We start from the raw sequence: 26,354 nt of genomic DNA, 5'->3' as shown, positions 1-26,354 counted from the left end.
AAAGGACGTCTAAGATCAACAGTCCAATCATCAACCCAACACCACCATGCCCACTAAACCATCTCCCAAAGTGCCACGTCTACCCATTTTTTGAATGCTTCCAGGGATGGTGACTCCACCACCTCTCTGGGCAGCCTGTTCCAATGCTTGACAACCTTTTCCGTGAAGAAATTTTTCCTAATATCCAATCTAAACCTCCCCGGCACAGCTTGAGCCCATTTCCTCTCATCCGATCGCTAACTACTTGGGAGAAGAGCCCAACACCCACCTTGCTACAACCTCCTTTCAGGTCGTTGTAGAGAGCGATAAGGTCTCCCCTCAGCTGCCTCTTCTCCAGGCTAAACAACCCCAGTTCCCTCAGCCGCTCTTCATAAGACTTGTGATCCAGATCCTTCACCATCTTTGTTGCCCTTCTCTGGACATGCTGCAGCACCTCAGTGTCTTTCTTGTATTGAGGGGCCCAAAACTGGACACAGTATTCCAGGTGTGGCCTCACCAGTGCCAAGTACAGGGGGACAATCACCTCCCTGCTCCTGCTGGCCACACTTTGGTCAGACATCAAGTCTTGGGCATCTCCAAATGGGCAAGACCAAACAACAAACATGCAGAAGTCAGAACTGGGCATCTCAAATGTTAAATTTTAAATTATTTCAGCTCTTTTGAAATAAGACAACAACATTTCAGACTAATCCAGAAGGAAAGGCATAATGTAAAAAGGATTCTATCATAGGAGGATTTTCCCTTCATGCAGCCTTTACCAATACACAACACAGTATGTCTTACTTCAGAGAAGAAACAACATAAAATACACTGAATTAAGGCTAGGGACAATTGGGCTGTTAACTGAACTCTTCCCAAAAGTAATCATGTTTTCCTACCCCACGTCCGAACCTACACACACAGAGTACTATATGGTAAATATCAGAAAGTAAGAAAGGAGTCTACTGATAAGAAAAAACACAGTCACTTTTTTTTTTTAAACATTCTAGTTTTTGTAAAAATGGGACTGTTTCTCCATGGGATACATTATATTTCAGAAACCTGTTACACAACTGCAATACCTGTAGCCAATCCTAGTCATGTTTTCCCTCTCCTCTCTGTATTTTATTTTATACCAGAAAGACTGTTTAGATTTCACAACTGTAAATCATGCTGGGAAAGAAGTTGGTGACTGCACAGAAGCGAGGGGAGACAAGAGCCCTGTGCCTGGGACTGGGAATGGTCACATGCTCCATGATGATGTACTTTTTTATTGGGATTACCATTGTGCCATTCTACACTAAAAGGTAATAACAGTCACTTGTTTAGGAATACAAAGCTATTTCTTTTTCCTGTCAGCATCAAATACAATTATTAAAACAGTGCCAAAATATATGTTTGTACACTGTACAATAAATAAACAGTATGTTCATGAACAGTTCATAGGAATTTAAGACAGAAGAAAAGAGAAAGAAAAAAGTGAGCCAAGAAGTCATGAGGCATTTACAGGTAAGCACAAGAAAGAGGGAATGATTATCTTCAGGGCTAGAATAGGAACAGACTAAACCAAAACATTTACTATGAAAACATGTAGAATAAAAGACAACCACGCTTATCAAAGCTTGATAGTGGAAAGCCAAGTCTTGCATAAATTAAAAAAAAAAGCTGTCTTTCCATGTGCAGGAGGGTGTGTTGTTTTTAATAAAGCTATAAAAACTTGAGCAACAGAAGTCATAGTAAAATTGTTCAGCAAAGAATCTGTATCTTACCTCCAAAATCAACCATCACGAGAAACTAGCGCCTTCAACAGCCCAGTCTGCCACAGCAAATGTTGCAGAATACCATGAATGCTGAAGAAGTTGCTATTACCCACATTTTTATTTCATTTTGCAAGTTCCACCTCCACACACAAAACCAATTTGCAAAAAACCAAAGTAACAAGACAGAGACTAAAGCTCAGTTTTCAGTGCTTGAAGATTTTGATGGAGAAAGCGAAGTACATTCACCTCATTCTTCTTGCTAAGAGCACCTTTAAGCTCAAAAGTGTTTGAAAAACATTATCCTTAAAACAGAGTAATTCACATTTATTTTATGTATTTTCCAGCCTCGTGATTACATTACAAAATATACTTGCATGCAGAAAGATTAGTTTAAGTAAAGAAATAGTCTCACTCCAGTTCTTTTTTGCCACCAAACTGTACTGTGTAAGCAAAAGCTTACTGTAGTATCAGTTCATAAAAAGAGTTACTTTAGAGAGAGAGATAATTAACAGCAAATAATGAACTTTTGCCAGCCAAAATCCTGCTACTTATTAATGCAAAAGATCCATGTAGTAAAGAAAAGGAGGGTGGAGGAGAAACATGGGAACTGATCTGAGTTCTGAGAATTATTGAATGAAATTCACCAAAATATTTCTGAGAGATCAAAAGCTCCACTATGCTCAGCCAGATTTCAAATAATAAGCTTTACCACTGTACTGCACTTCCAAATATTTACTACCAAACATTAAAATCCATAGCAATTTTTCTTTCTTGAATAACACTTGAAGCTGATTACAGATGGGGTCAGAATCTAACTTCAAACCACAGAATGAGTAGCAAGCACCACCAACAAAATGCTTTCTTGCACTATTTTCCTATGGCAGCCCTTCGCCAGGCACAGCCATTGATTCAGGGTGGGCAAAGTGGACCACACCAGGATCAAGCAGCCATGAACTTGACCCATACCATACTCACAGCTGGCACACACAGATGCATCTCCAGCATGCTAATGCATTTAAAAGCAATGCCTTTTGTTTTGTTTTTGTAGTGTTTGGACAACAGAAACTGTGTGCAAGCTACTCAAAGCCAACATCAAGGACAAAGTCCTCTGCCCAAACAGCAAAGGCTTAGAGGATGAGGATGTCTTTCCTTATCCCTGCCTACAGGTGTGGGTTAATGTGACAGCCTCAGGACAAGAGGTTATGCTGTATCACACTGAAGATACACTGGACAGAAATCCTAAGGTACTTGCAACACAGATTGAATAATCGCTCTCTGTTGCTATCTAACACCTTTGAGGAGAAGGGCTGATTGTTTTTAAACCAAGCAGCAGAGTAAGAATTGTTCATCTTTTACATGTTACTGTCTGTGCTTAGACCAAGGCATTTTTAAAATATTCTGGAAATTACGGAGTTTTGGATTTTGTTTTAAACATTACATCAAATATTAAGTTAATGCTTGTTAAGCAATTACACCAGCCTAACATGAATATTTAACATTTATGAACATTTAAAAATATATGTCTCTGAGTTGAAGACTGGTGGTAAGAAATACTTTATTAGCCATGGTTTGCTCAGTTGCTTGTTGAATTATCACAGGAGAGACCTGAAGTTAAAAACTGTCCTAAGTAAGAGCACAAATCCCAATTTTACTTCCATTTTAGGTGTGTGATATGAAGCAGGGAATAAAGAAAGCAGAGAAAGGGGAAATGAGGGTACTGTTGGGAACATAATGCATGTTTTAGAAAGGAGAAACAAATCAGTAATTTTGGAAGATAATAACTCAGAAAACTCATTTGTCTTTGTTTTGGTCTGCAACTGTTTCTGGCCAACATGGCAGCAGAAATCTGGACTCATGGAGAAGGCAGTGGCACTGTAGGAAGCACCTGTGTAACACCGAGATGCTGGGTATTGCAGTAGGGGTCCCTTGGCCAGTCGTTTTAGGCATCTTTTCCCCAGAGGATGACTGCAGACCATGGGTGGGACAGAAGCGCAGATGCACAGTGTTAATTTGGCTTTAGAGGTGTGGGAAAGATTAGGGAAGGGGAAAAGTAGGGTGCTACCCTTTTGTTTCTGCCAGTGTTTCGGCCTGGGAATCATCAAAGAGCTCAACATTTTTAGGCTTGCTCCCTTCACAACCAGAAGCGCTTCTACAGGTACACTGTCCCAAGGAAGGTCAGGTCCAGTTCAGTTCCAAAACCACAAGTATTTCAGAGGCCTTATTCCAGCTCAACACTCTCTAAGGGGACATAAATTGAAATTCAGGTCTTGGATGCCCAGAACTGAAGCACTTTCAGAATCCAAAACAAACACGCTCGGACTACAAGTGCTCCTCTTCTTAAAGAAATTATACAGATTAGTTTCACACAGTGCAAATCTGACAGCATAAACCACTTAAGATGAACAGAATTTTGCTAGCTAGTGCATATCTTTATAGTGACCACCTCAGGGAAAGCTACATACAAGGAAGTGGCAAAGCAGAAATTATCCACTGTAGATTGAAACAAGAGTCTTGTTCACTGCAAGAGGCAGTGATTTGCTGATTTCCTACCATTTGCATTACTAAGTACAAGCCTTCTGGTCAGGAACCATTCCCTTTCTGCCTTGGCCAGTTTACAGCTTAAGACACCAAAGCATTATTATGTATGCAAAATAATATTGCAGAAAAGAAACTGTTATGAACAACAACAACAACAAAAAAAAAAAAAAAAAAAAAAAAAAGAGTGCTTCAAAGTCTAATAGTATTTCCACTGAAGACTAAGTAACTGTGTTATTACTACAGGTCAAAATATTTCTGTGTTACGAGGACAAGTAGGAAGCCTCCAACGGCCATGCTTTCCTCTTATTTGTCTGCGAGTTACAACCAGAAGTGCGCAGTGAAGCAACTTCATTTTCCTGCACACTGACAAGCCAGTTGTGAACTTCTGCACAACTAACACATTTCTGCTGTGGTGGTGCCTAGAAGCTCTGTTAGGAATCCGGGCTTGGCACTTTATTTTTACAGTGACAGTCCCAAAGACTGCAGTTTTATTCCAAACACATATGCATTACTGATTTCCAACAATGTTATTCCAACCTGTAAATCTGCAGACTGGGGGCATAGAAACACTGACAGAAACAGGGAAGCATGGCAAATGGGTTATGGACATAAGGAAACCGAGACAATCTCCAGGGATGCTAGCCAAACCACAGAAGATTTTGTCAGTACTAGCGTGTTTGTTTTACTAAATCTGACTTAGCTACAAACCCTGCATTGGAGTATCCATTATAATGAATTGCCTTGATTTCTTGTTCCAGTGCTCGTACATCCCAGGCAAGTCGGAGAACTCTAAAGATGTTAAAGCACAAATAGAAACAATTGCAAGCAATTTCAAAAAATACCAGACTTTCCCATGCTACTACGACCCAGGAGGAACAAAGACCAGTGTTATTTTAAGCAGACTTTATCCCCCGAAAGGCCTCCTCTTTGCTTTCCTTTGGCCTACACTCATGTTTACTGGTGGATGCCTAATTATTGTTCTGGTAAAAATTAGTCAGTATGTTTCCGTTCTTTCTGCTTGGCAGTAGAAAATAAATATCTAGCATAGATTGTTCTGAGATATTAAAGTGCCTTTGTTCTGCCTGTCTTCATCTGCATTTTGTGACTTTTGATATACCGTGTGTCAACCCAAGGGCAGGCATTCCAGAAAACTGAATGGCACCCACTATGCATGGGAATTCATTACATGAGGACAAAATATAAAACTGATTCCCAGGAATGCCTGCAAATATCTCATAAAAGCACAGACTGAGTTACTATCTATTGTTACCTTGAGTTTTCTGCATACAGTTGCTTTACAGAGCTACAATTCAAGTTTATTAACCAAACTCTTGTTCCACATTTCAGACTGGGTCCTGATTTTCTGTCTAGTTGAGACCAGTTGGCACCAAATCCGTATACATCATTACGGGCAGACACACCCTTTATATACTTCATTACCAATATAGTATATATTCAGTGCATACTCTTCTTGTTTGTCAAGAAAAAAAGTTTTGTTATGGTCCAAAGAGATATTTGTTTTCATGGATCTCTCTGCTTTTGGGAAAGGGCAAGGGGAAAAACCATCCAAACCCAACATATACATACACAGACATCACAAAGTATGCACTCTAAACATCTAACACCAATTGTATATAAGGAAATATATGCATAAAGTATAGGGTATGATAAAGAATCTTATATTAGAAGTAAGTTTTTGTATTTAACTCAAATCTCAGCTTTGCTTTACTTTGACACAAGTGTACCACTCAAGGAAGGCTACCTGCCTGCCATTTGCATATATTAAAGAAAGTGTTCAGGAAAGGAAGTCACAATATAAAGAATATGATTATGTAGTAGAACACATCCATGATGTCTTATTAAATACAGTAATCTAACATAACCACAGAAATTTGCATGCTTAGCACGAAGATAGTTCACAATAGAGACATGTTTGTTTCTAGCACCAAGACTCTTAGGAACGCTCTGATGCAGCATAGACACATTTTCTGTTCTCTGAAAATAACTGTTTCTCTCAGCCAATTTTCAAATTGCTGCTGGGCACAGGAGGAACATAAGATACTTCCTGCATGCTGTATTTGAGTGGCACTTAGGATAAAACTAGTACAAGCTTTTTTATCACACAGCTGATGAACCATGTAGTAGCTATCATTCACAGGAAAATTTCAGGGCTTAGATACAAATTTAAATTCATTAAATTCTAGTGAAAAAAAGTTATTCTCATTAATGCGGTACAATTCTCTACTGTGGATCGTAAAAAAACAGAAGGCTGAAATATTAACCCGTTACATGCATTTCCCACATTACTAATCAAAGTGTGAGAATTTGCTTTTCATCATGATCAGCAAATCAAAATTAGACCAGGATAGCACAAAATAGCAGTTATTAACATCAGCAACACTTGCTCAACATGCAACCTGATACCTGTTGAAACTAATACACTGTACTGGTACCAAAGGAGGTGAACAAGCTAGCTGTAAATAGGCAGAGAGGTTTATTTAATAGGCTCTTTCAAAGCTTTACTCCAAATTTTGCTTTTCAGCAGTTTAAAAAGAGTCTCTAGTTTGCAAACTACAACTTGCCCATGAACACTCTACACTCAGGCCAGGAAACCAGTAGCCCCTGCCACCTTGCTCCCCTCTCAGTTCAGCTGAGGTGAATGAAGGTTGCTGTTCCTTCTAGTGGTAGTCCCCATTGCCCTACTCACTCATGAGTCAGTAACTTGTCTCCGAAGAGCAGAAGCTCTTGATCTTGCTGAGCTCAGAACTCAGCATGAAGCGTGAGAACCAGGAGCTCCTGCTTCCGACTCCCACCTTGGCTTCCCAAGAGCACCCCCTAAAGCCACATTCTCCTCACCTCTTTGCTCATAGTTATCCCCGATAGCAGCAGATGAAAATTTATTCAGAGTGCAAACTGTGTTTCCAGATTTACCTCTACCAAAAATAAAGCAAGTCAAATATTACACAAAACCAGTTATTTCCTTCCAACATGTACACACTGCAAGTACATGAAGAAAAACATTACACAAATTTTATCCTGCAATAAAGCAGCATTTCTTATTAGGGCAGGAGATATTCCAAGTGAAAACAGCTGGTGCAGGGGAAAAACCACACACAAATCAGGAAATTATTGTTTCGGGCTCTCACCAAACTCAGCTTCCTCTTTTGCCCAAATGAAGCAGGGGATTTAAATGCAAAAAGCCAAATGTTCTAATGTAGGAAAAAAACCCACACAACACATATAGACACCACAGAAGTCTGTTCTTCTTTTAAATAATGCTTTGCCCATGTATACAGTGCTGGTTATTTTCTACAGTTCTGAGAAAGGCGAATGTTAAAGTCATGGATATTCTTTCCCCTTCACACTTTCGTGTTCTCTTAAAGTTGAAACTAAGTGTTTTAACAGTGTGCCAGGTTGCCGAATTACTCTTGAGCTTTTGTAAACATTTTTCTATTCTTTTTCCATCTGCAAAAGTTGTAATTCACTAAAGAGTGAAGTTTTAATAACACTCTCTATGCTTCTTACAGCAGCATACAAAGAAGCTATATAGCCTTTGGGGGGTTTTGTTTGGTTGGGGTTTTTTTAATATTATTGGATTATACCATCAAGTCTACAATAAATCTGATAAATAAAATGCTATTTTTCTGAGAGCCAGCAAAACACTTCTTATAACAAGTGCTTCAATACGAGCAGTGACCATTACAGTGACAGATGTACACAACTCACTCTCAAGGCAGAGTAGATGATCAAAGCATATATATTACAACATTAAAACTCCTACCATGGGAAGAGAAGTGACAGTACAGGCAGCTGGAGATGAAATTCATACTTGAAATCTGACTACACATGGCTTTCACCAGCACTGAAGCTTAGACCACAGTAATAGTGTTTGAGTCGATGGGAACACGCAAAGAACACAGTACAAATGGGCATAGATTTTAGACACTGATGAATATTTCAGTTGTGCAGGCCCTTTATATGTCTATATGAATAGTATTGTTTTGCTGAAACTATTAGAAGTCCTATTTTTCAAGTGCTGGGCACAGACTCTCAAGAGCAGTTTTTCTTCTTAATGCCAAATAAGGCTTGGACATGGTGATTCTACTGTTGCAAGATGAAAAAGAACAAAAACTCCAGCACTGTTCTTGAGGGAACTAGCATTTCTCTCCAAGGAAAAAAAAAACCCACCCCAAACCTATTGCAAAAGGTTGTAAAATTAAGCTTATCCCATAACTGGGAAGCTATTTTTCTGGATCAGGTAGATTCAGCTTTCATCAGCTTTTAATAAGATTACCTTTCTCCAACTTTGAGGAGGCAGCAACAATGGCAGCTTAAGAGGAACATACGGGGCACTCATTTGCTAAGAAGCCATCTGTGAGTCACCAGCATGTTCTTAACGTACATAAACAATAGCAGGTACCTTCTGGCTACCTCTGACAATTTTGATTTAAGTATCCTGCTAACTGGTGCTGGTTTTATTACCTGATCCTCCAAGCAGCAACAGGGCACTTAACATATAGAGACGACTCTGGTCCCCAAAGATTCCCCCCTCATTGCATAAACCCACTGCACTTGACAACAAAATACCTCCCAACTGAGTAACTGGTACTTTGTTCTTAGTTTTTGGGTGAGTTTTTTTGTTGTTTTGTTTTATGTTTGCTTTTTTTTTAAAATAAGGAAATTATGAAAAATTTAACAAAACCAGTTTGGAGTCTCTAGACTATTTACTATTCAGAAGCCATACAAGACAATTCAGATATTTTATTTTTGGCAATTTCTGTAACAGAAAAAATAGGATTTAGGGTTAACTGGGTGACTCCAAATTTACAAGCTAGCTTGAAGTTAAAAAAAAAAATTAATACAGGGAAAATAATTATAAGTATTGGAGACGGTTATCTTTTGTTCACAACAAAAAGGGTTGGTGGCTTCCACAAAGGGTGTAGGCCAGCCAAACAAGCCACATGCAGGAAACAAGTTTGGTGTATAAGCATATAGCTGTTCTCGGTCAGAAGGCGAAATTGGGAATCATCTCAGAAGTTCCTCAGAAGCTTGAGGGCACAAGGGGAACATCAGAGGATCTGCAGAGCAAACTGCTCTTTTTCCCCCCTAAAGTATTTGTAAACAGTAAACATGCTAAGAATGTGCGTAGGGGGTTTTGTTGTTGTTTAGTTCTCCTGGAGCAAGTTTTCTTTTACTGTGCCACTGTAAGACTTAAGTGTCAGCTTTGATGAATATAGGTTATATTGGGGAGTTGCAATATTAGATGTTTTTCTCCTTGTTGACCCCAAATCTCCACGCTCTCAAGAGCATTAACAGAAAGGAAAAAGATAGCAAATATCAGATAGAGGTAGCTATACTCAACTTCCACGTAAAATAGTCAGTGAAATGCAGATTAAAGAAAGTGTCTATTTATTATTATGCTCCACTAGAAGAAATAGCAATGGAAAAAAAATCTTGTCAAAGTTGAAGGATTGACAAGCTGTTCTTCCAAAGCTTCCTAAAAATATCTATACATCTCTTAAATAAATACAAGTAGTCTCATTACACCCTGCATTTCTTTCCCTAGAAGTGTCATACAACATTTGCACAGAAATTAAGCTGTCATATGGGTAAAAACATTCACGTGTTGCCATACCCAAACCAGCACAGGTATGTTCCCTCTTCTCTTTGATCACATATCTCTATCTATAATAAGTTCAAAAATTGGATGTTATCTTTGCGAGATATGCATTACTGTAATTGCCTTACCTAGGAAAACCAACTTTTTAAGATGTACTGTCTACTTCTTACCCCTTATAATTCCAGGCAGATTTTCAGAAAGTCTCAGCATGCTGAACAAGTTATTCTGCATTCAGCACCAAAAGCAAGTTAAGGAGAGCACCTGAAAATACTTCAGCTTTAGCAAAAAGATAACACAAGACAAATATTATAGATGGGGGCAGAGGAGAGAGTTGTTTGTAAGTCTTCATCTCTTCAGTAAAGTATTTGTACTACACTTGCAACAAGACGACCTGAATGAAGTAAATATAGGCTGTATAGTCCAATCAAATTCAAGGCCATTCTTATATAAACTCTTTGAATAGTCTTTAAATAATTTCATTCATATGCTTTAAAGTCTAATGCAACAATAAAATGTATTAAAGAGGTGTCTCCAAAAAAAGCTCAAAGATAGAGGTTGAGCAAAAGAATCATGTTTGATGCACCTAGTGGTTTACAGTTTGCTAAAGCACTGAGTAATTTTCTCTCTGCTGGAACATTTCAAAACATTGGACATGCTTACTTGTAAAGTAAATAAAGAAAGAAATCTTGACTTCTTTTTGGACTCTACTCTTGATAATCACGTGACCCCTAAGTCACCAGGCCTGTCAGCCTCAGCATCCTGAAACCATAGCACCAGACTTTAAGCCTAGTCTACAGAAAATAATTGCCACCTCTTGGCTCATGAAATAGTTGCAATGAACAAATGCCTCCAATTAATTATTCTCATGCTATATAGATTGACAGAAAGATGATGATTGGACAGGCCTTAAAACTGAATTACCCTCTGATTTGTGGGGAGGAAATCCCCATAGCCATGGCTGAATCTTGTATACCCAGAAAAATGTGAGGACAGTCCCTACTGCAGCCTATAAAATACACAGCTAGGATGAAACAGATAAACAATGTGAGTAAATAAACTATCTGGCCTGTCTAGAGTTTTGGCCCACGGTTTTTGCCCTTGCTGCCTTTTTCTTTTTTTTAAGAACATATTAAACTTGTTACATAGAGTCCTTTGTGAGTAAATGTTTGCTGTCTTTATTTAAACATGCTGTTGTTTTTTCCTATGATCCTGAAGCCAGTAACAGGAGTAGGGGAACCAACATCCTTTTATCCCTGTCTGTCAATGGTCAGAAAACCAGGGAGTTACAACTGTAAAACCTAGGTGTCTGGCTAACCAAGGGAGACTTGAACTGCTAAAGGTGAGGGAACTGAGGTGATTCACTGCTGACACACACATCACAGCAGCAGCAGATCAAGATTCCTCTTTCTCCAGCTCTGACTTTACCACATCAAACTTTTTACCTTGGACTTCACATGAAAGAATAGCTAGCCCTTTAAAGGAATACTTGCATTGTTGTTTGTGGGGCGGCAGGGGGGTGGTGGGTGGTTTTGGGTTTTTTAAGCCTTCCACAAATGCACGTTTATCAGACTGTGCCAACAGAAATGAAACCTGTATGAGAAATTCTGTATCAAGCAATTCATTCAGAATACAGCATTGAGACAGCTGCATAAAGATATACATTAACAGAAGCTTTAAAATGGCTTATAAAAGTTTTAGTCTGCCTTTCCACAGACAAAAATTTGAAAAGTCTCCATTGTTCCTTTTATAGCTACTGATGTTCCCCTCTGTAGCCACTGAAATGGTTCTTCATGCCTCACTAGTGGACAGGAAATAATTCATTGCCTTCTCAGCTGCTTTCAGAAGAGCAATGAAATAGCACTGATGAATAGAACTTTTAAAAGGTGTTAAAATATGGTTCAGTCAATCAAATTACCTGAACTTGAAAAACGTATCATTTACTCTTCAAAAGTAGCATGTTAATGTGGAGACTCAGCACACTATAAGCAACTTCAAGTACACCCCCACACCTCAAGAGAAGAATTTGGGGTTCTTTATGGTCAGGTAAAAGCTACTGTATTATCAAATCTATTGTTTGATTCTTCCCCAAAGAAATCCATACAAACAAATAATTTAGACTAGAAGAATCAAGTCATCCTGGCAGGACTGAGGTTATGGACCTTCGCTATTGTGCCCTGCCTGCATCCATAGAGCATTCTCAACTTCCCAATATTCTTGCAGTATACTTTGGGGTGGCCTGAGAACATGATAAAATTGCCCAATCAACCGTAATAGATCCTAGCAGCTTCTATTCTGTAAAGTTGTAACAGTGCTGCACTCAGGAGTCTCCTCCAGAGCAGCAGAATATGCTGCCAACATCCCTCAAGTAAACGCTCAGCTCAAGCTTATGAACTGATTTATACAAGGTGGCTTTATCCCTCCCTGCCCACAAAATTGCCACCCTAGGGGGCACTTGTGTGTTTTCTGAATGAATACAGTTCTGTAAGTGTGTCCTACTGTCTGTGCTTTAAGCACAGGACCTCTTGTCTCTGTTCTTAGTGTAGCAATGTGTATTAGAAGATTGGGTCTGACATTGAAGATGAGGAAAGTGAAGTGAATTTTTTGGCTCAGATGTGAGCCACGTATGTAAGCTGCTCAATGCTGTCACTCAGCCTGCAGCATTCTGAGGCACCAGCTCAGGAAAAGCCATCCCTTTTACAACACAGTGATGAGAAATCACAGTGTCAACTGTGCTGTTACTGCTGATTTCAGCAGAAGCATCAAGTATTTAATTGACTCATAGCTGACTCATTGACTCAGTGGCAGCTTCAGGACAGGGCTGGTGAGTGACACCTCATTTTTACCATAGGTCAAGCAGGCATTGAATGCAGATGATCAAATTCCAGACTTTGTCACATCTACCTCCCAGAAGTCACATACTAAATTGGGTTCAGAAACCCACAAAACTATTTGGTCTTTTTAATAGCTAAAACATGAGTTGCTTTTCCAGGGCATTTAAATATATACTATATGACTAGCTATAAGGAAACCAGCAAACAGAAAGGAGATTGCAGAGAGGGATACAGATTACACTGAACTGGTGAGGAGACTAAAGCTGAGAACAGGATTTAAGGCAATGGAGTCAAGAAACTGTTGGGATAATATCACAGTTAGTCTCATAAATGAGGCTTAATGTAAGAGGATAAAACCCAGATGCTTCACCAGTAGATATTACTACGGTGCAAACAAATTAATGTAGAGTTAGCAATGCTTGAGTCATAGACTGTGTTGAAATGCCAAAACCATTATTAGTTTATTTCAGAATGACAGCTATCAAGTTTGCTTAAAGCTATTAAAAAATCCTAAGTTAGTACTGAAGAATAGCTGAAACACTTTTAATCTCAGCAACCATAAAACACCTGCATGACAAAACTGTTTTGTTTTGTTGGTTTTTTTCCCAAACATTCTCTACACAACACTATGCCTAAAAGCCAGCTGCTTTCAAATCATCAAAATATTTTGCCTGGGCTAAAGAGCACATGAGCACTGTGAAGGTTCTGGAAATCTTTGAGAGAAATACAAGAACCATAGTCCTGACCATAAAGATCATGTAACACCTTCACCAATACACTCCAGTCTCAGAAATGTGCTCTCTCATGGATGAAAAGAAGTACTGCACAAATCTGTCAAAATGAAGGAGCCCAAAATGCAAACAAGAGACAGAAGAGCCTTTAAAAAAGACAACAAAAACCCTCAACCAGTCAAAAAAAGCCCCCTACTATTGGTATTTGTAGGTGAGTGTTTTGGGAATGGACAATTTAGGAGAGTTTAAAGCAAGTTCCGTTTTTTTGGTGGTGGTGGTGGTTGTTTTGTTCTGTTTTTAAAGAAAACAAATAGAACCTTTTAGGCAAGGTGAGACATAAAAATAGGTATCTCTTGTCACATAATAGACATTTCCAGTCACACGCTGTGAAAGAAATCAGCAGGCCACCAGGATGACTGACGCAGCCACAGCCTGCTCCTCGAGTGAGCCACAGCCGATGGTATGCTGTAGGCTGGGTACCCTACGCACAAGAGGATCCAAAGTCCAGATTGCACCGTGTACACATGTGGTTGTCAGCATGGGACAGCTAATAACTGAAGCTCTCACAGCCCCCAGCCACTTTAAGAAATTCCTAATAAATGAAGAGCTCCTGTAGTCTCACAGCCTCTTTAAAAGTTCAATGAATGGATCAATATAGGAAGTCTGATGCCCAGCTGGTTCTTCACTGGAAAGCAGGATTTTTTAAAAGTTGTCAGTAAAAAGCTACAGTAGCTGTTTTGGAACAAGATTAACAACATGCTCGTTCCATTATTTTATATTCTGAAAACCAGCACCGTTTAGGTTCATGTTTGCACTGAATTCATCTACATGGAAATGCAGCAAATCACCCATTCAGCTGACATTTAAAGTCTCTCAGATAGTACTGAGAGCAAGTATTTTATACAGCTTTAAAATATCAAGACTCTACAGGAAGGTAGTATAAAAAAAAATGAAATTTAAAGACTCAAACTGATGACACTTCATGATCGCAAATTATAGTGTGTACAGGAATATACTTACGCCTATTAAGATTAGAAAAATTATTTCTCAGAGGATAAAAATGAATTCAAAACAAGAAGAATCAACAGATAAAGTGTAATTCTGTTGCCTCCATCTTCTCAACTCAGCCTAATTCCAAGTCAAAAGCGGACACTTGCCCTTGATTGCAGTAGTCAGAAATACAGATAAATTCTGTATCAAATCAGATAAAAACACTTCAGAAAGCTAGTTTTAAGAGCTCAGACATCACCAACAGAAGGAAAAACAATCTGTAACCTCCCTCATGGAATACTACTAATTGTTGTATGATACTGAATATTAACACATATTCTACAAAGTTGTGCAGAGCTGTCATGCTCCTAATCCCAATTTCTGTCAATTTACCTGACCAATTGTAAAAATGCAGAGTCCCCAGCTGCATACACCTAACCAGAGCAATATATCATCAGTTTCTGCTGGTAGTAGAGCATATTTAAATGGATTTTTTTAAATGGACTTTTAACAGCAATTTCAACTGTATGATATTGCCTTACTTGGTTATAAAATGTCAGGTACCATAGTTTCAAAATAAAAACTAATAAAGCAGCACTGCATCTACTGTTTTCCAACATTGCCACTAGGAAAGTTTTGCTAATGAACACACAAGTGGGGGTTTTTTGTTTGTTTTGTTGTGGGTTTTTGCATGTTTGATTTTTGAAAAAACAAAGCTGACTAGCTGGGGGGGATGGGGAGGTGGTGTGTGTTGGTTTTTGGGTGGGCAGAGAATGGTAAAGAGGAAATAATTTCAAAATTGGCTCACGTATCAAATATTGGCTCATCTCTCAAACAGTTGGGCTTTTTTCCAAAATTTATTATATTATCTTTCTGTTCAGGAAAGCTAGGCAGGTTGGCCTATACATTCTCTTTTCCCCACACCATGTTACAGGTACAGTAATAGCTCTTCCCAAATTTCCCCCATTCTCAGAAATAAATTCTAAGAGCTAAAAGATTGCACATATTTAGCCCTCAATAGTGATTTTCATCAGGCACTGTGAACTCAATCACGTCTGACTTATCTAAATATTTTTTAGCTATTGTTCCCATCTGTGCTTCTCTTTCCTTGTGGCAATTAATTGTGTGAAGCAACAAGTCACAGAAACTGTTTTTTGAAGGCTAAAGAGAGAATCAGGCATTACTTCAGCCCTGAGCCACTCAGCACTCATGATCCTTGCCTGTTGTCTTTCTCATTTCCAGTGTATTTTTAGAATCTTTTATTGCCATCTCTTAAGTCCCTTGCCAGCTGTAATAACTCATTTTGCACCTTGGCCTTTCTGATCTTATCCCAACGTGCTTCCACTATTTCATCTGTATTAGCCTCTTACAGTGCTTATCTTCCCGTACAATCAGGATCATTGCCTGCCCTCTCCAGCAGTGACCAGCTTTCTTAATATTATCTTCCCAGAAGACTATGTATCAGCTTCCCAAGCCTGCTGGAATCTCTTTTTTGAAGCCTGTTACTCTCATACTGCTACTTTCTTCATGTAAGACTGTGAACCCTGTCATTTACAAATGCCTTCACCTAAAATTGCAACCCTCCCTCAGTCCATCCTAAAATGATGCAGTTCTGAACAAAGAAAAATGATAACACTTGGTTTATTAGTAAAGTCTTTAACTTTACTTTACCTCCATCTAGTATTACCTATTGTACCATAATATTAAATCCACTGACTAATATAAAGAGCCATTTATTACCCGTAATATATTTACAGACAGTAAGAATACTGACATTTGATGAAGAAAAACCAGAAATATCAAAATAAAGCACATATTTCAAAGAGATCAAAGAGATCTACAGGTTCTGCAGTCTGGCAAAATAAAATTTAAGGCCTGAATAACACAAAGTGATCTTTAGCAATCTTTTTGGTTTCATAATGAGAAAAAAATTAATAACAACCTGTTCAACTGATGACACAGGACTACTCTTTTGACTGATCCAAGATCCTCAAGATCCAGCTAGCATGCAACTAAGACTTAAACTTTTGACTCCCTTATCTGCACCTGTAGTAATAAATGTAATATTTAGTGTTTCAGTACTGCCAGTAGCAATCCTTCAACATAACAACATATTTACACAGATACAGTCCACACACACACACCTCCCCAGCCCCTCTTGCACCTCTCATCATACAACTACAAACAATGAGGAAAAAGAACAACATTTTTGGCAGAAGTTACAAGTAGGCTGTAAGACACATTTGGTTTAAGTAATATTAATTTGCTCTCCAGTTCCATTAAAACTATGAACACGGTTGAAAAGATAAGCAGAACTAATGCTGAGTTTTCATCAGAGATTGGAAAGCATAGCCTGTAGTTCAATTCTATTTCTTAATCACAAAAATAGTGGGATTTTTCTTTTCTGTTTATATGCAGCTTTGGCAGAAACAAATGGGACTCTCACCTTCCCTAGGCAGGTGGGACTGGGGCTATATATTTTTTGTACTTATTTTCTTCTTTCTGCTCCAATTTATCCTTCTCTTTTGTGGGGTTCGCTTTTGCACTGATTTCTTGTTCTGTTCTCCACATTTTCTCACTTCAATGACTTCCCTCCTGCACAATTCATTTAATAAGGAAATTCAGGCTATAAATTCCAAAGGAAGTTATCTATAAACCCATTCAACTGTACGCAAAGAAAACAGTTTAACAGAGGGTGTATGCAAAAAATCTGCAGCGAGAGAAGCCTGTATTTCACATGACCATTCTTTGGGGAACCTGGTAGAAATTTATCATTTACCACTTAAAATTATACCAAATCTACTCCAGTTTTGCCTCTCTGATCTTTTATTCTTCATTAAAAAAAGAGACTTTAAGAGCTATCAGTCAACAAGTCTGACTTGAAAAACGTTAGCCAGTTTAAACTGAAGTTGGAAAAACCTTATTGCACTGAATTCAGAGAATAAGAAAAAAATAGTTTACATTTTTATAGCTTTTAAACACATCTTACAATTTAAGAAGAAAATAGCCACCTGACTTGAATTCACTTTTGAATATAGCACTAGTGAATTCCAATGAAACAGTCCTCTAACACCTTACTCAATAGGAAGGAGTCAACCATGTGCATCAGACACAAACAATGCAGCCTCCCGCCATATGATTAGGATTATTTTTCTTTTGTAACTCAGGTCCTTTCCCTTGCTCTATCCCCCCCGAAAGAGAAAAGCAACAACTACTGTACCTGCTCCATGTATAATGAGACTAATCAACCCAGCCAGTTAAAATGTACTTTTCACTGAAGCAAACCTTGATGCCTGTCATTTATCATAACTATTCTCACATTAAATCTCAACTTCCATTTCTAATCTTTTCTGCATTACGGCTACAGGGTCATTTGAAACATGATGCTGCTGCATTTAAATTTTTAGCGTAATACATCTTCTGACAAGCGTTTATAGAAAAAGATCACTGAAACAAAGAAAACCCAATGCAATACCATTAGGGCAAAGAGCCAATATGCAACATAACATACAAAACCAAATAAAAACCACCCCAACATTTGCTTTTCTAAGCAAATAGTTGATATACTTTGCCTAGGAAGAAAAGTTATGATAAACCTCTTCCTCCATCATACAAGCCATGACATTTCCATTTTCTATTTTTACATTCCATAAAACTCTCAAATATACTACATCCTACTGGTCCTCTGCTCAAGAAATCAAAGCTACTCTGAGAACAATCTACTCCTTTAACATTCCATAACCTGTATTTCTTAAACACTGTCAGACAGCTACCGCTTGATAATATGGTGCACTCTTGAGAATCAACAGATCTTGCCCTCAGAGTCAATTCCTATTTAATCCTGAGAAAGCAGTCAATGAGGGCATTAACTCTTAGTCAGGCTGCTGAATCACCCTCAGTTCTGAAACAGTCCTTAAAATGCTTGAGTATGTGAACAGGTTGAAAGTTATCTGTCCCAAAATACCCTAAAAGCCTGATCACTGGAGTACTCTGATGGCTGAGTCAGTGTTACAGCTAATTTGATCTAACAACTGTTCCTGAGGGGACAGACACATCTCTCCCCTCTTCCTACATGCACAATGTTTTCCTTATGAGGTTAGTTTTAGGCCAGTCTAGCTCTTAATTTAATAGAAGGGAGTCATGGCATTCAACAGACTTAACAGTAAGTGGAAGGTTAGCTTTCAGCATGGACTTTTAGCATGTACTGCCACTAAAAACCAAATTAATATTTTCCACAGAAGTCTGGGGATTTCTGCATTCACACAGAACCTCACCTCTCACCCTAAGGGAGGTTAATTAGGGAAGTAAGGACCTGCTGATCTCTCCTTCCCAATATGCACATGTTGCCAAAAATTCAATTAGTTTAAATTAGCAGAAGACATTATTTATTATTAATCAAATAGATGACTAGGAAAAGGCAATCAATCAAGTCCTGGGCAAGACTGGAGCATAGATTTCATTCCAACATTAGTCAGCTCCCTTCACCAAAGGCTGCACCCAAGCAGAACATTATCTGTTAGACAAACACACTATGCTTTACAAAGCCCAGCAATAAAAAGGCAGCCATTAGCCTTCATTTCTCAAATCAGCTCTCGCTGGCTGGTATCTTGCACAATTTACTTCTTAATTCATTCTGAAAAGCGGCATGTAATAAGCCATCCTGACACGTATTTATTGGGTGCTCTTCACAGCACAAGTACCATTAAATTGCTTTCTACGCACCAAACTTTTCACCATCAGTATTTTCAAACAGAAAACCTGAAGGTCCTTCAGCTCTAAAAACTCCAAGTCTGTACAAGGTATATGAAATGTACATTGCAATATAGTCTTATTGTGATACGAAGTAAACTTTGGTAGAAAGAGAATTGCTGCAAACTAGAGTATAGGATGTGTATTCTCAGTATTTTAAGCTTTTTAAAAACCATTTGGAAATAGGGCCTTTAAAAATTATTATGAATATAAATAATTGCAAATAGCACCAAATAAAGAACAAAGTGTGTGAAGAGGTGCATTGTAATTAGTTCTTTGGCCTGTATAACTTGCAGTGTTTGCTATTTGCATAATAGGAAAACAACAGCATTTTTAAATAGAACACCGCATCCTCCTTTTGCACTTGCTGGACAGTTCAGGAATAGCAATGAGCATCCACCTACAAGCACAGCTCCATCCTGCCAAAAAGTCAGGTCTGGAACAAGAGTTCTTTTACCTTGATCATTCAGAGATTCAGTAAGAGATGCATCAAGTACCAGCTACTGGTTTGGAAAAAAAAAAAAGTTTCCCATGAAAAGGCAGATCCTCAATACCTTAAGCTGCAGCAAAAGGTCCTGGTCAGTGGTTGCGATATTAAGAAAGCAAGCCTACTTCTCCTCTCTTCCATCTCCTGCTAGCATGTTACAGTAAAGCCAGACAATAGGCACACTAATACCTCCCAAGCACTGCAGCTGCTGGGCCATGAGAAAAGCAAGCCCTTTTAACAACATATAGTGCTGAGAGTAACTCAGCCAGTAATGCTGTCTTCCCAATACCTCCCAGCAGGCATGACTACATAAGAAGCAGATAGGTTTTCATTAAAATCACTGAGGATACTTGGGTGTTTACAAAAGATTTGCATTTACGACATTTCCTTTTGGATGAGTGAGGACAGTACACTCTTAAAAGTTTATTTCCAAGTTTAATGAATTCGATCAAGTGTCATTAACCTTTTGTTCCTTGATTTCATTAGCTGTTCAAACCTTCCTGTTGCAGCAGAGCCTAGGAACCCCATGCAGAGACCACGAGGTCCCCCATTGGAAAGATTAGCATAACAAGCCTTCTTTTTCTTTATTACTACACCAAGCAAGTGACTTTTGATACACAGCTTGAATGTTTAAAGTTCTTTTATTTCTTGAACCCTCAATCTGCTCAGAATTATGCCTCTATTCAAGGATGTGACTGACAGGATACCAGAGGTCTCAAAGAGCAGCACACTACTCTTCCACAGTCTCCACAGAAGTGTGCAGTGCTGCAGGCATGAACCTCTAGTGCAGCAGTTTGAAATGGCATTATTACCTGGTCAAACCAATCCAAATGTTACTTTGATCTGAAAATGGAATACTGCTGCAGCTGACACCTATGTACACGCAATGACAAATCTCAGGGGAGGATCACAGCCACAGCACAGTCAGCAGATTTTAGCCCAACATACCTGTATACCACTATGTGAATCCACTAAGTCTGCTACAAATTTCTTCACATATAATTCATTCTGCACCTGAATGGAGTTACTTCAACAGTTAAGCTGCTTCAGATGTGCAGCCAATACTAAACAGCCTGGCTGTTTGCAGTCTTTTCATTTTTCTTATTTTTTAAATACATTTTTGAGCTGACTCAAATTTAAATGCAAAGTCTTGCATGAAGGCTTATCAGCAGTATTTGTGACATTCTCTTAAAAACTTTCAATCCATAAACAAATTTCTGAATTACAGCAGAAACAAACATAGCATCACCATCTGTGATGCATAAAGTCATTACAATATTTCACACATTTAAAGGAAGGAAGAAAAAGAGAGCTTTCACTTCTCAACCTGACTAAATTATTACAGGTATTAAAAAAAAAAGGTATCATCCTTATTTCTATTACTTTCATTATGAAATTTTGTCTTCAAGTACAGATTATGCTCACCTTAAACAAGAAGAAACACTTCCTGGAAAGAAACTATCAGGGAAATTGTCTGAAGTTTTAACTCATTCAAAATCTGGTAGGTGAGAGAACAGCACTGAAGCAGGAATTTCCATGCAAACCTTTTGTAGTCATAGTCATGACTAAAAGTAATAAAAAAAAAAAAAAAAAGGAGTTGATAATATGTAAACATGGTGCTTGTTCATGGACTAATGGAAGACACATGAAAGGATAACACAAAACTGTAAAAAAGTTAAGTATGAAACCAGAGCTCTAGAAGAACTGTGACTCTGAAATCAGGTGAGAGACACCACCAAGTTCTTCAATGCCAAATCAAGTTCTCCCTCTCAAACTACAGCTAGTGGAGAGAAGATTCCCATTAAGTGAACTGAATAAGTTTGTTGCAATTTGGTATTCTGAGCAAATACATATCTTAGCTGTCTAACCATCCACCCAAGAGCCATGTTGTACTGTTGTACCCTGCATGGCTCCAATGAGAGCAGTCTATGGTAGATGGGAAATGGGGGTCACTCAACTTGCACTTCTCAGTTAAGACTGATGCAAGAGAAAGTTGGTTCTTAATGTACAGCAAACAAATTAAAAACAATCAATACTCATTACAATCAAGCACTGTATCTTCCCTGCCAAGTGGCAGGAGATAGGTTTTCCTATAAAGCCTTCTTACCAAATGAATTCTGTGCAGGGGCACAATAGCACTAATATAAAATCATTAAAAGAAATGTCTCTAGCAGACCGTTTTCTTGGCTTTCTCACATTATATTACTGGAAATCCAACAAGAATCAAGGGCAAAAATTAATGAACTAATTAATTTAGAAAGGAAACACACACATAGGTTGATATGAAGTTTAAGTTACAGGTAAGAGATAAGGCTTTGCCATTTCAAACTCAAGGATGGAGAATAACGAGGAAGTTAAATTATTGTTCATGCTTTACCTGGAAGATAGCAACCAAGACAATTTTGTACAGAGGACTTGAAACTGAGCATAAATGTAAGCCATTCTTTAGTTATGACTGGGTCTTCTCCATTAAAATGTAGACACTGGTACCTAAATTATTTTGTTTCCCTAGCCGCCTCCTTCAACATCTCAATACCGAAAGATCCATTTTATAATTCTAACAGCATGAACATCTCATGCAATTGTAACATTGATATTGAAAATGAAAAACTTTAATAATCGTGCAAGCTGAAAAACTCTGAGGATATGATGCAGTATTTGCAGTGTGATATAACACTGTAGCATACGAGGTAGAAAAAAAAGCATAGCCATTTATGATGATTCTTCTGAAACCAGGACCAAAAAAGAAAAAAAGCTTCATTCTGAGATTCCATCCCATGCTGTTGCTGCTCTCATCAGAAAAAAATGCCAACTTTAATTGCTACACAGAAAACAGAATGGCAGAGTTCTGCATTACTGTGCTTCCATGCAGAAAAGCCACTTGATTTAAGCTGAAAAAGCTTTTTTACACCAAGGACTTCAGAAGGGAGTAAAGGTAGCTTACCTTAATTGTTTTATGGTTCACTAGGGCTCCTAAATCACCCAGAAACAACTCTGTTGGTCTATAGAAACTGCACTCCCCTCCTGAACATGGAGCAACAGAGGATAAAAATCCTACCTAAAAACTGCTTCACAGAATTTTATTTGGCACAGGCAGGTTTGGGTTTTTTGTGTTGATTTTGTTGTTGTTGTTTAAGAAACACACAGTGGAGCTGTTTGATCTCTGTAATGCACTGATTAATATTAGTGCAGCACTGGAGCAGGGAAAAGATGCATTTCAGTAAAGTTGCACCATGACAACTGCTTGCATAGACTATTTCTTTGCCTGGTTTCTCTGTGCCTTCCTCTTCCTTGGTTCCATATGCAACTTCATTCTTTACTTCTGATACTGCAACGTCATTACAGCATGCTCCATCATTTACAGCCCACATGCCTTCCACTTTGGTGGACTGGTACACCTATACAGTTTACACGCAGTTCCACTGGAAAGGTGAGTGAAACCCAGAAAGATTGCCAGCAAGTGCCTTTCTAGCCCTGGGTAATCTGCATCCTAGTAAGTAGTATTATGAAATGGAAGTAGCAATTCAGATGTTTGTGATACAAGATGGTCAAATCAAGAAGTATATCAGTAGCCTGTTGATAGCTTTATTTGTCAGTATTAGAAGCAAAAAGCAGCAAGAATGCCAAGACACCTTGCTGTGGGTAAGTGGAAAATAAGAGTCCCTTGCAGTGCAGGCCTAACAGAGAGAAAGGCTTACCAAATGCCAACTGCAAGATTTCCAGTCATTATTTTCCCGATAAAAAAAAAAGGGGGAGGGGGGGACAGGGGGGGGGAACACGACACAACACACCTGTGCATAATCTTGTTTAAAAAGAAAGTTTTGCATGGAAGACAGGCTGCTCATACCATTCTTTCTTTTTCCCAGTAAGTCCTAAACTAAGGCCAACGTCCCTTGTCATAAGAGGCAGTCAGGAGCAGTCAGAGCCTCTTGCGTCTCAGTTCTCTTCTGTCGAGTTGGCAGCCCACTCTGCTGCCCCATCCCTGCTGCAAGACATCAGTTTTTTCAGGCTCTCCTTAGGCTGGACAATGTTCCTGGCTGCTGCATAGCATTTATGTCCTCTTCTCGAGCAATCTGAAGCCAGAAGGTGTCCTCTGTGCAACCATGTATGGCTTAGGGACAGGAGGGCAGAGAGAGTTGGATGCACAGCACATTCACCTTTTAAAACATCCTCTTATCAACTCTTAGCAAATCAGCATTTATTCCATTATGGCTCTCCCCCAAACACCTCAAGACAGTAGCTTCTAGCACTACTTCGCTCCCAGTCCCACAGCAGCTTCAGCCACAGCAGCTCAGATTACATAGACAAGGCTACATTTTGGTATCTGTTTTGTTTAAAGCCAGCTTGTTCAAAACTGGTTTAGCTACTTGGGTAAGTCAATGCAAATTGTTCTAAGAGATTTAAGGCTGCCAACAAAGCCAATATTTGCAGAGGAGGAAGCATTTTTTACTGGACTCAATTATATTATTGCAGTAGTGGAATTCAATTTAGCTTAATTCTCTGCATTTACAGCTCTGTATTAATGCCAAACACCATGAAATAAAAGGGTTTTTAATGTAAGCTGGCTTATGAGAAGATGTTTTAGAGCCACATACAATTTTCCAATTTCTGAGCCACAAGTCCATGTATCTTTTTTTAGTTCTTTACACTTAGGGAATTGAGTTCAGAATTCAGGGCCCAGGATCTGAGGTCTTGGACAGTTGCTTCCCTTTCTCCTCTTACAAACAACTATTGCAAATAAGCTCAGTTTTTGCTTCTTGGTTTGCACAATACAAGGCATTCCTATGGCAACATTAGCAAGTTCAATTCTAAAGAGGAATGGATCAGCTTCCCAGTGCTATTTGTGTATACAGTACTAGAAGTTTGGTTTGCTTTAAATTTAACTGCCAACTACTCAGCACTTTATATATACACTAATAGAATATACAGGTATTTGTTGCCAAGAGGTTACTGTCAACGTTTGTCATAAGAATGTGCTAATGTAATATATATTTAACTTGTTTAGAAATATATGTTTATAAAGTAGGGTGAGGTATGAAAACGTGGACTACATTAAAGCACGACTGCAGCCTTACAAAGGGCTATCAGTGGGAATAGACAAGATACCGACTGAAGAATTATATACAGATAAATGAAATAAAACCCATGGACAGCTTGATTTACACAGCACAAATAAAAGTATCTCAAAGTTCCACATGTTAAAGTTCTAGTCCAATCTGGTAAAGAAAAGTTTAAGAATTAAGCTAAAAATACAAATACAGAAATAAAATCATAATAGGAAGACTTAACCGGAAGTGTCACACAACCGCCTTCAGAAATTCACTTTCTACTGATTTTCTGCTTCCTAAGTGACTTCCAAGCAAGACTCTAAGAAGTGAACAGTTGGTTTGATGCAAGAAGATAACTGGACCACTCCAGCAGTTCAGTACACAAACATGTATGTTGTACATAGGTAAAGCCTTGTTGTGGAGCAGTTATGAAGTGTGATAAATGCAGAAAGAGCTAGGCTGTCTAAAAACAAGGGATGCTCTACCTTAAAGAGGGTGCCAGAAGTGGACCCTTGGAAAGTAATTGCTTTAGATGGGATACAACATTCTGGAAACAGATGTTATAGTGTTTTTTCCTTATTCTTTTGACCTTAAGTGTACATTGGGAACCTGTGGGATGAAAAGGGTACTCAAACTGGAAGAACAGCCAGAGTTTAGTTATTTATAGCTTAGCTTATTCCATTTGCTTTCAGAACTAACACGTTTCATCTTAGTTTTAGCCCAGAGAGGACCATTTGACACAAACATGTTGAGGAAGTTGCCATTTTTGCATTATGCATGGAGAGAAACAAACGCTTTTTTCTTCCCTGCCCCCCTCCCCCGCCATGGGCCATTGCTCAGGTTTTCATTTTATTCTCATTTGGTCAGTTAACTGATAAAGAGTAGAATGGGGCTAAATTATAGCTGAACAACTGGAGGAGAAAGAGGTGACAAAGGAGTAGAGGTGGAAAAGGTACAGTTAAGTACTTCAGCACACTGAAAGAAAACATTTCAGTTTACAGCAAAACAGATTTACTATATACGTCAGAAAGTGGCAATAAGTGGCAGGCAATCAAAGAGACTTCTGGCCAGTTCACCAGTTCATACAGCTTAATGTATCCTGACTAGAAGGCAAAGAATAGAGGTTGACTAAACTCTTCATCTCTGCCAGATGTGGCCCTTGAAAGTAGCATTAGTCAAGTTCATGATCAAGGACAAAGGAATCCAATACCTAAGCACGTTTTGCTAAACAGGAACATTTTCTGTGTGCTATTCTGCAGATTCCTTCCACGTCCGTGAGCAGGGTACCTCCCGCTTTAATCTAGGAGCAACAATAAGGGCAACAATAAGGGCTGCAAATCTAAAGCTCATTTTATACTATTGCTAGGAGAACTACTAGCCAAACTATTCCACACTTATTTCTTAAAGGGTGTTTTGGTAGTTTGTTCTTTACTAAAGTAAGCACTTATAGGCCTTCTAGTCACACTATAATATTTAGAGTATTCCTTGATGTGTACCAGAAATTTTTTTTTTCATTTCAAACTAGAGAACAATAGCTTTATTTACAATAACAACAACAACATTAAAAAAAAAAAAAACCAAACCAAAACCCCCCACCAAACCCAACAAAAAGCCCTCCATA

General features: G+C 38.6%; 1 protein-coding gene across 1 annotated transcript; it reads left to right on the top strand.

Annotated features, from left to right (window-relative positions):
* Nucleotides 1–1,149: 1,149 nt before the first annotated feature.
* KCNMB1 (potassium calcium-activated channel subfamily M regulatory beta subunit 1) lies at nucleotides 1,150–5,305 on the top strand. Its single transcript, XM_009478510.2, has 3 exons — nucleotides 1,150–1,286; nucleotides 2,788–2,983; nucleotides 5,036–5,305. Exons 1-3 carry the CDS (start codon nucleotides 1,150–1,152, stop codon nucleotides 5,303–5,305), a joined length of 603 nt encoding a protein of 200 aa, XP_009476785.1.
* Nucleotides 5,306–26,354: the final 21,049 nt, after the last annotated feature.

The sequence above is a fragment of the Pelecanus crispus genome, chromosome 8 (genome assembly GCF_030463565.1).
Source record: "Pelecanus crispus isolate bPelCri1 chromosome 8, bPelCri1.pri, whole genome shotgun sequence".
NCBI classification, from domain to species: domain Eukaryota; kingdom Metazoa; phylum Chordata; class Aves; order Pelecaniformes; family Pelecanidae; genus Pelecanus; species Pelecanus crispus.
The sequence above is the reverse complement of the archived record's forward strand: the minus strand, read 5'-3'. Positions and strand labels throughout refer to the sequence as shown.

What these genes read in the sequence shown, in the direction of transcription:
- KCNMB1 (XM_009478510.2), top strand. Translation starts at nt 1,150, where the DNA reads ATGCTGGGAAAGAAGTTGGTGACTGCACAGAAGCGAGGGGAGACAAGA. An exon ending in GTGCCATTCTACACTAAAAG is followed by an intron (nt 1,287 to 2,787) that starts GTAATAACAGTC and finishes TTGTTTTTGTAG; the next exon opens with TGTTTGGACAACAGAAACTG. An exon ending in CACTGGACAGAAATCCTAAG is followed by an intron (nt 2,984 to 5,035) that starts GTACTTGCAACA and finishes TTCTTGTTCCAG; the next exon opens with TGCTCGTACATCCCAGGCAA.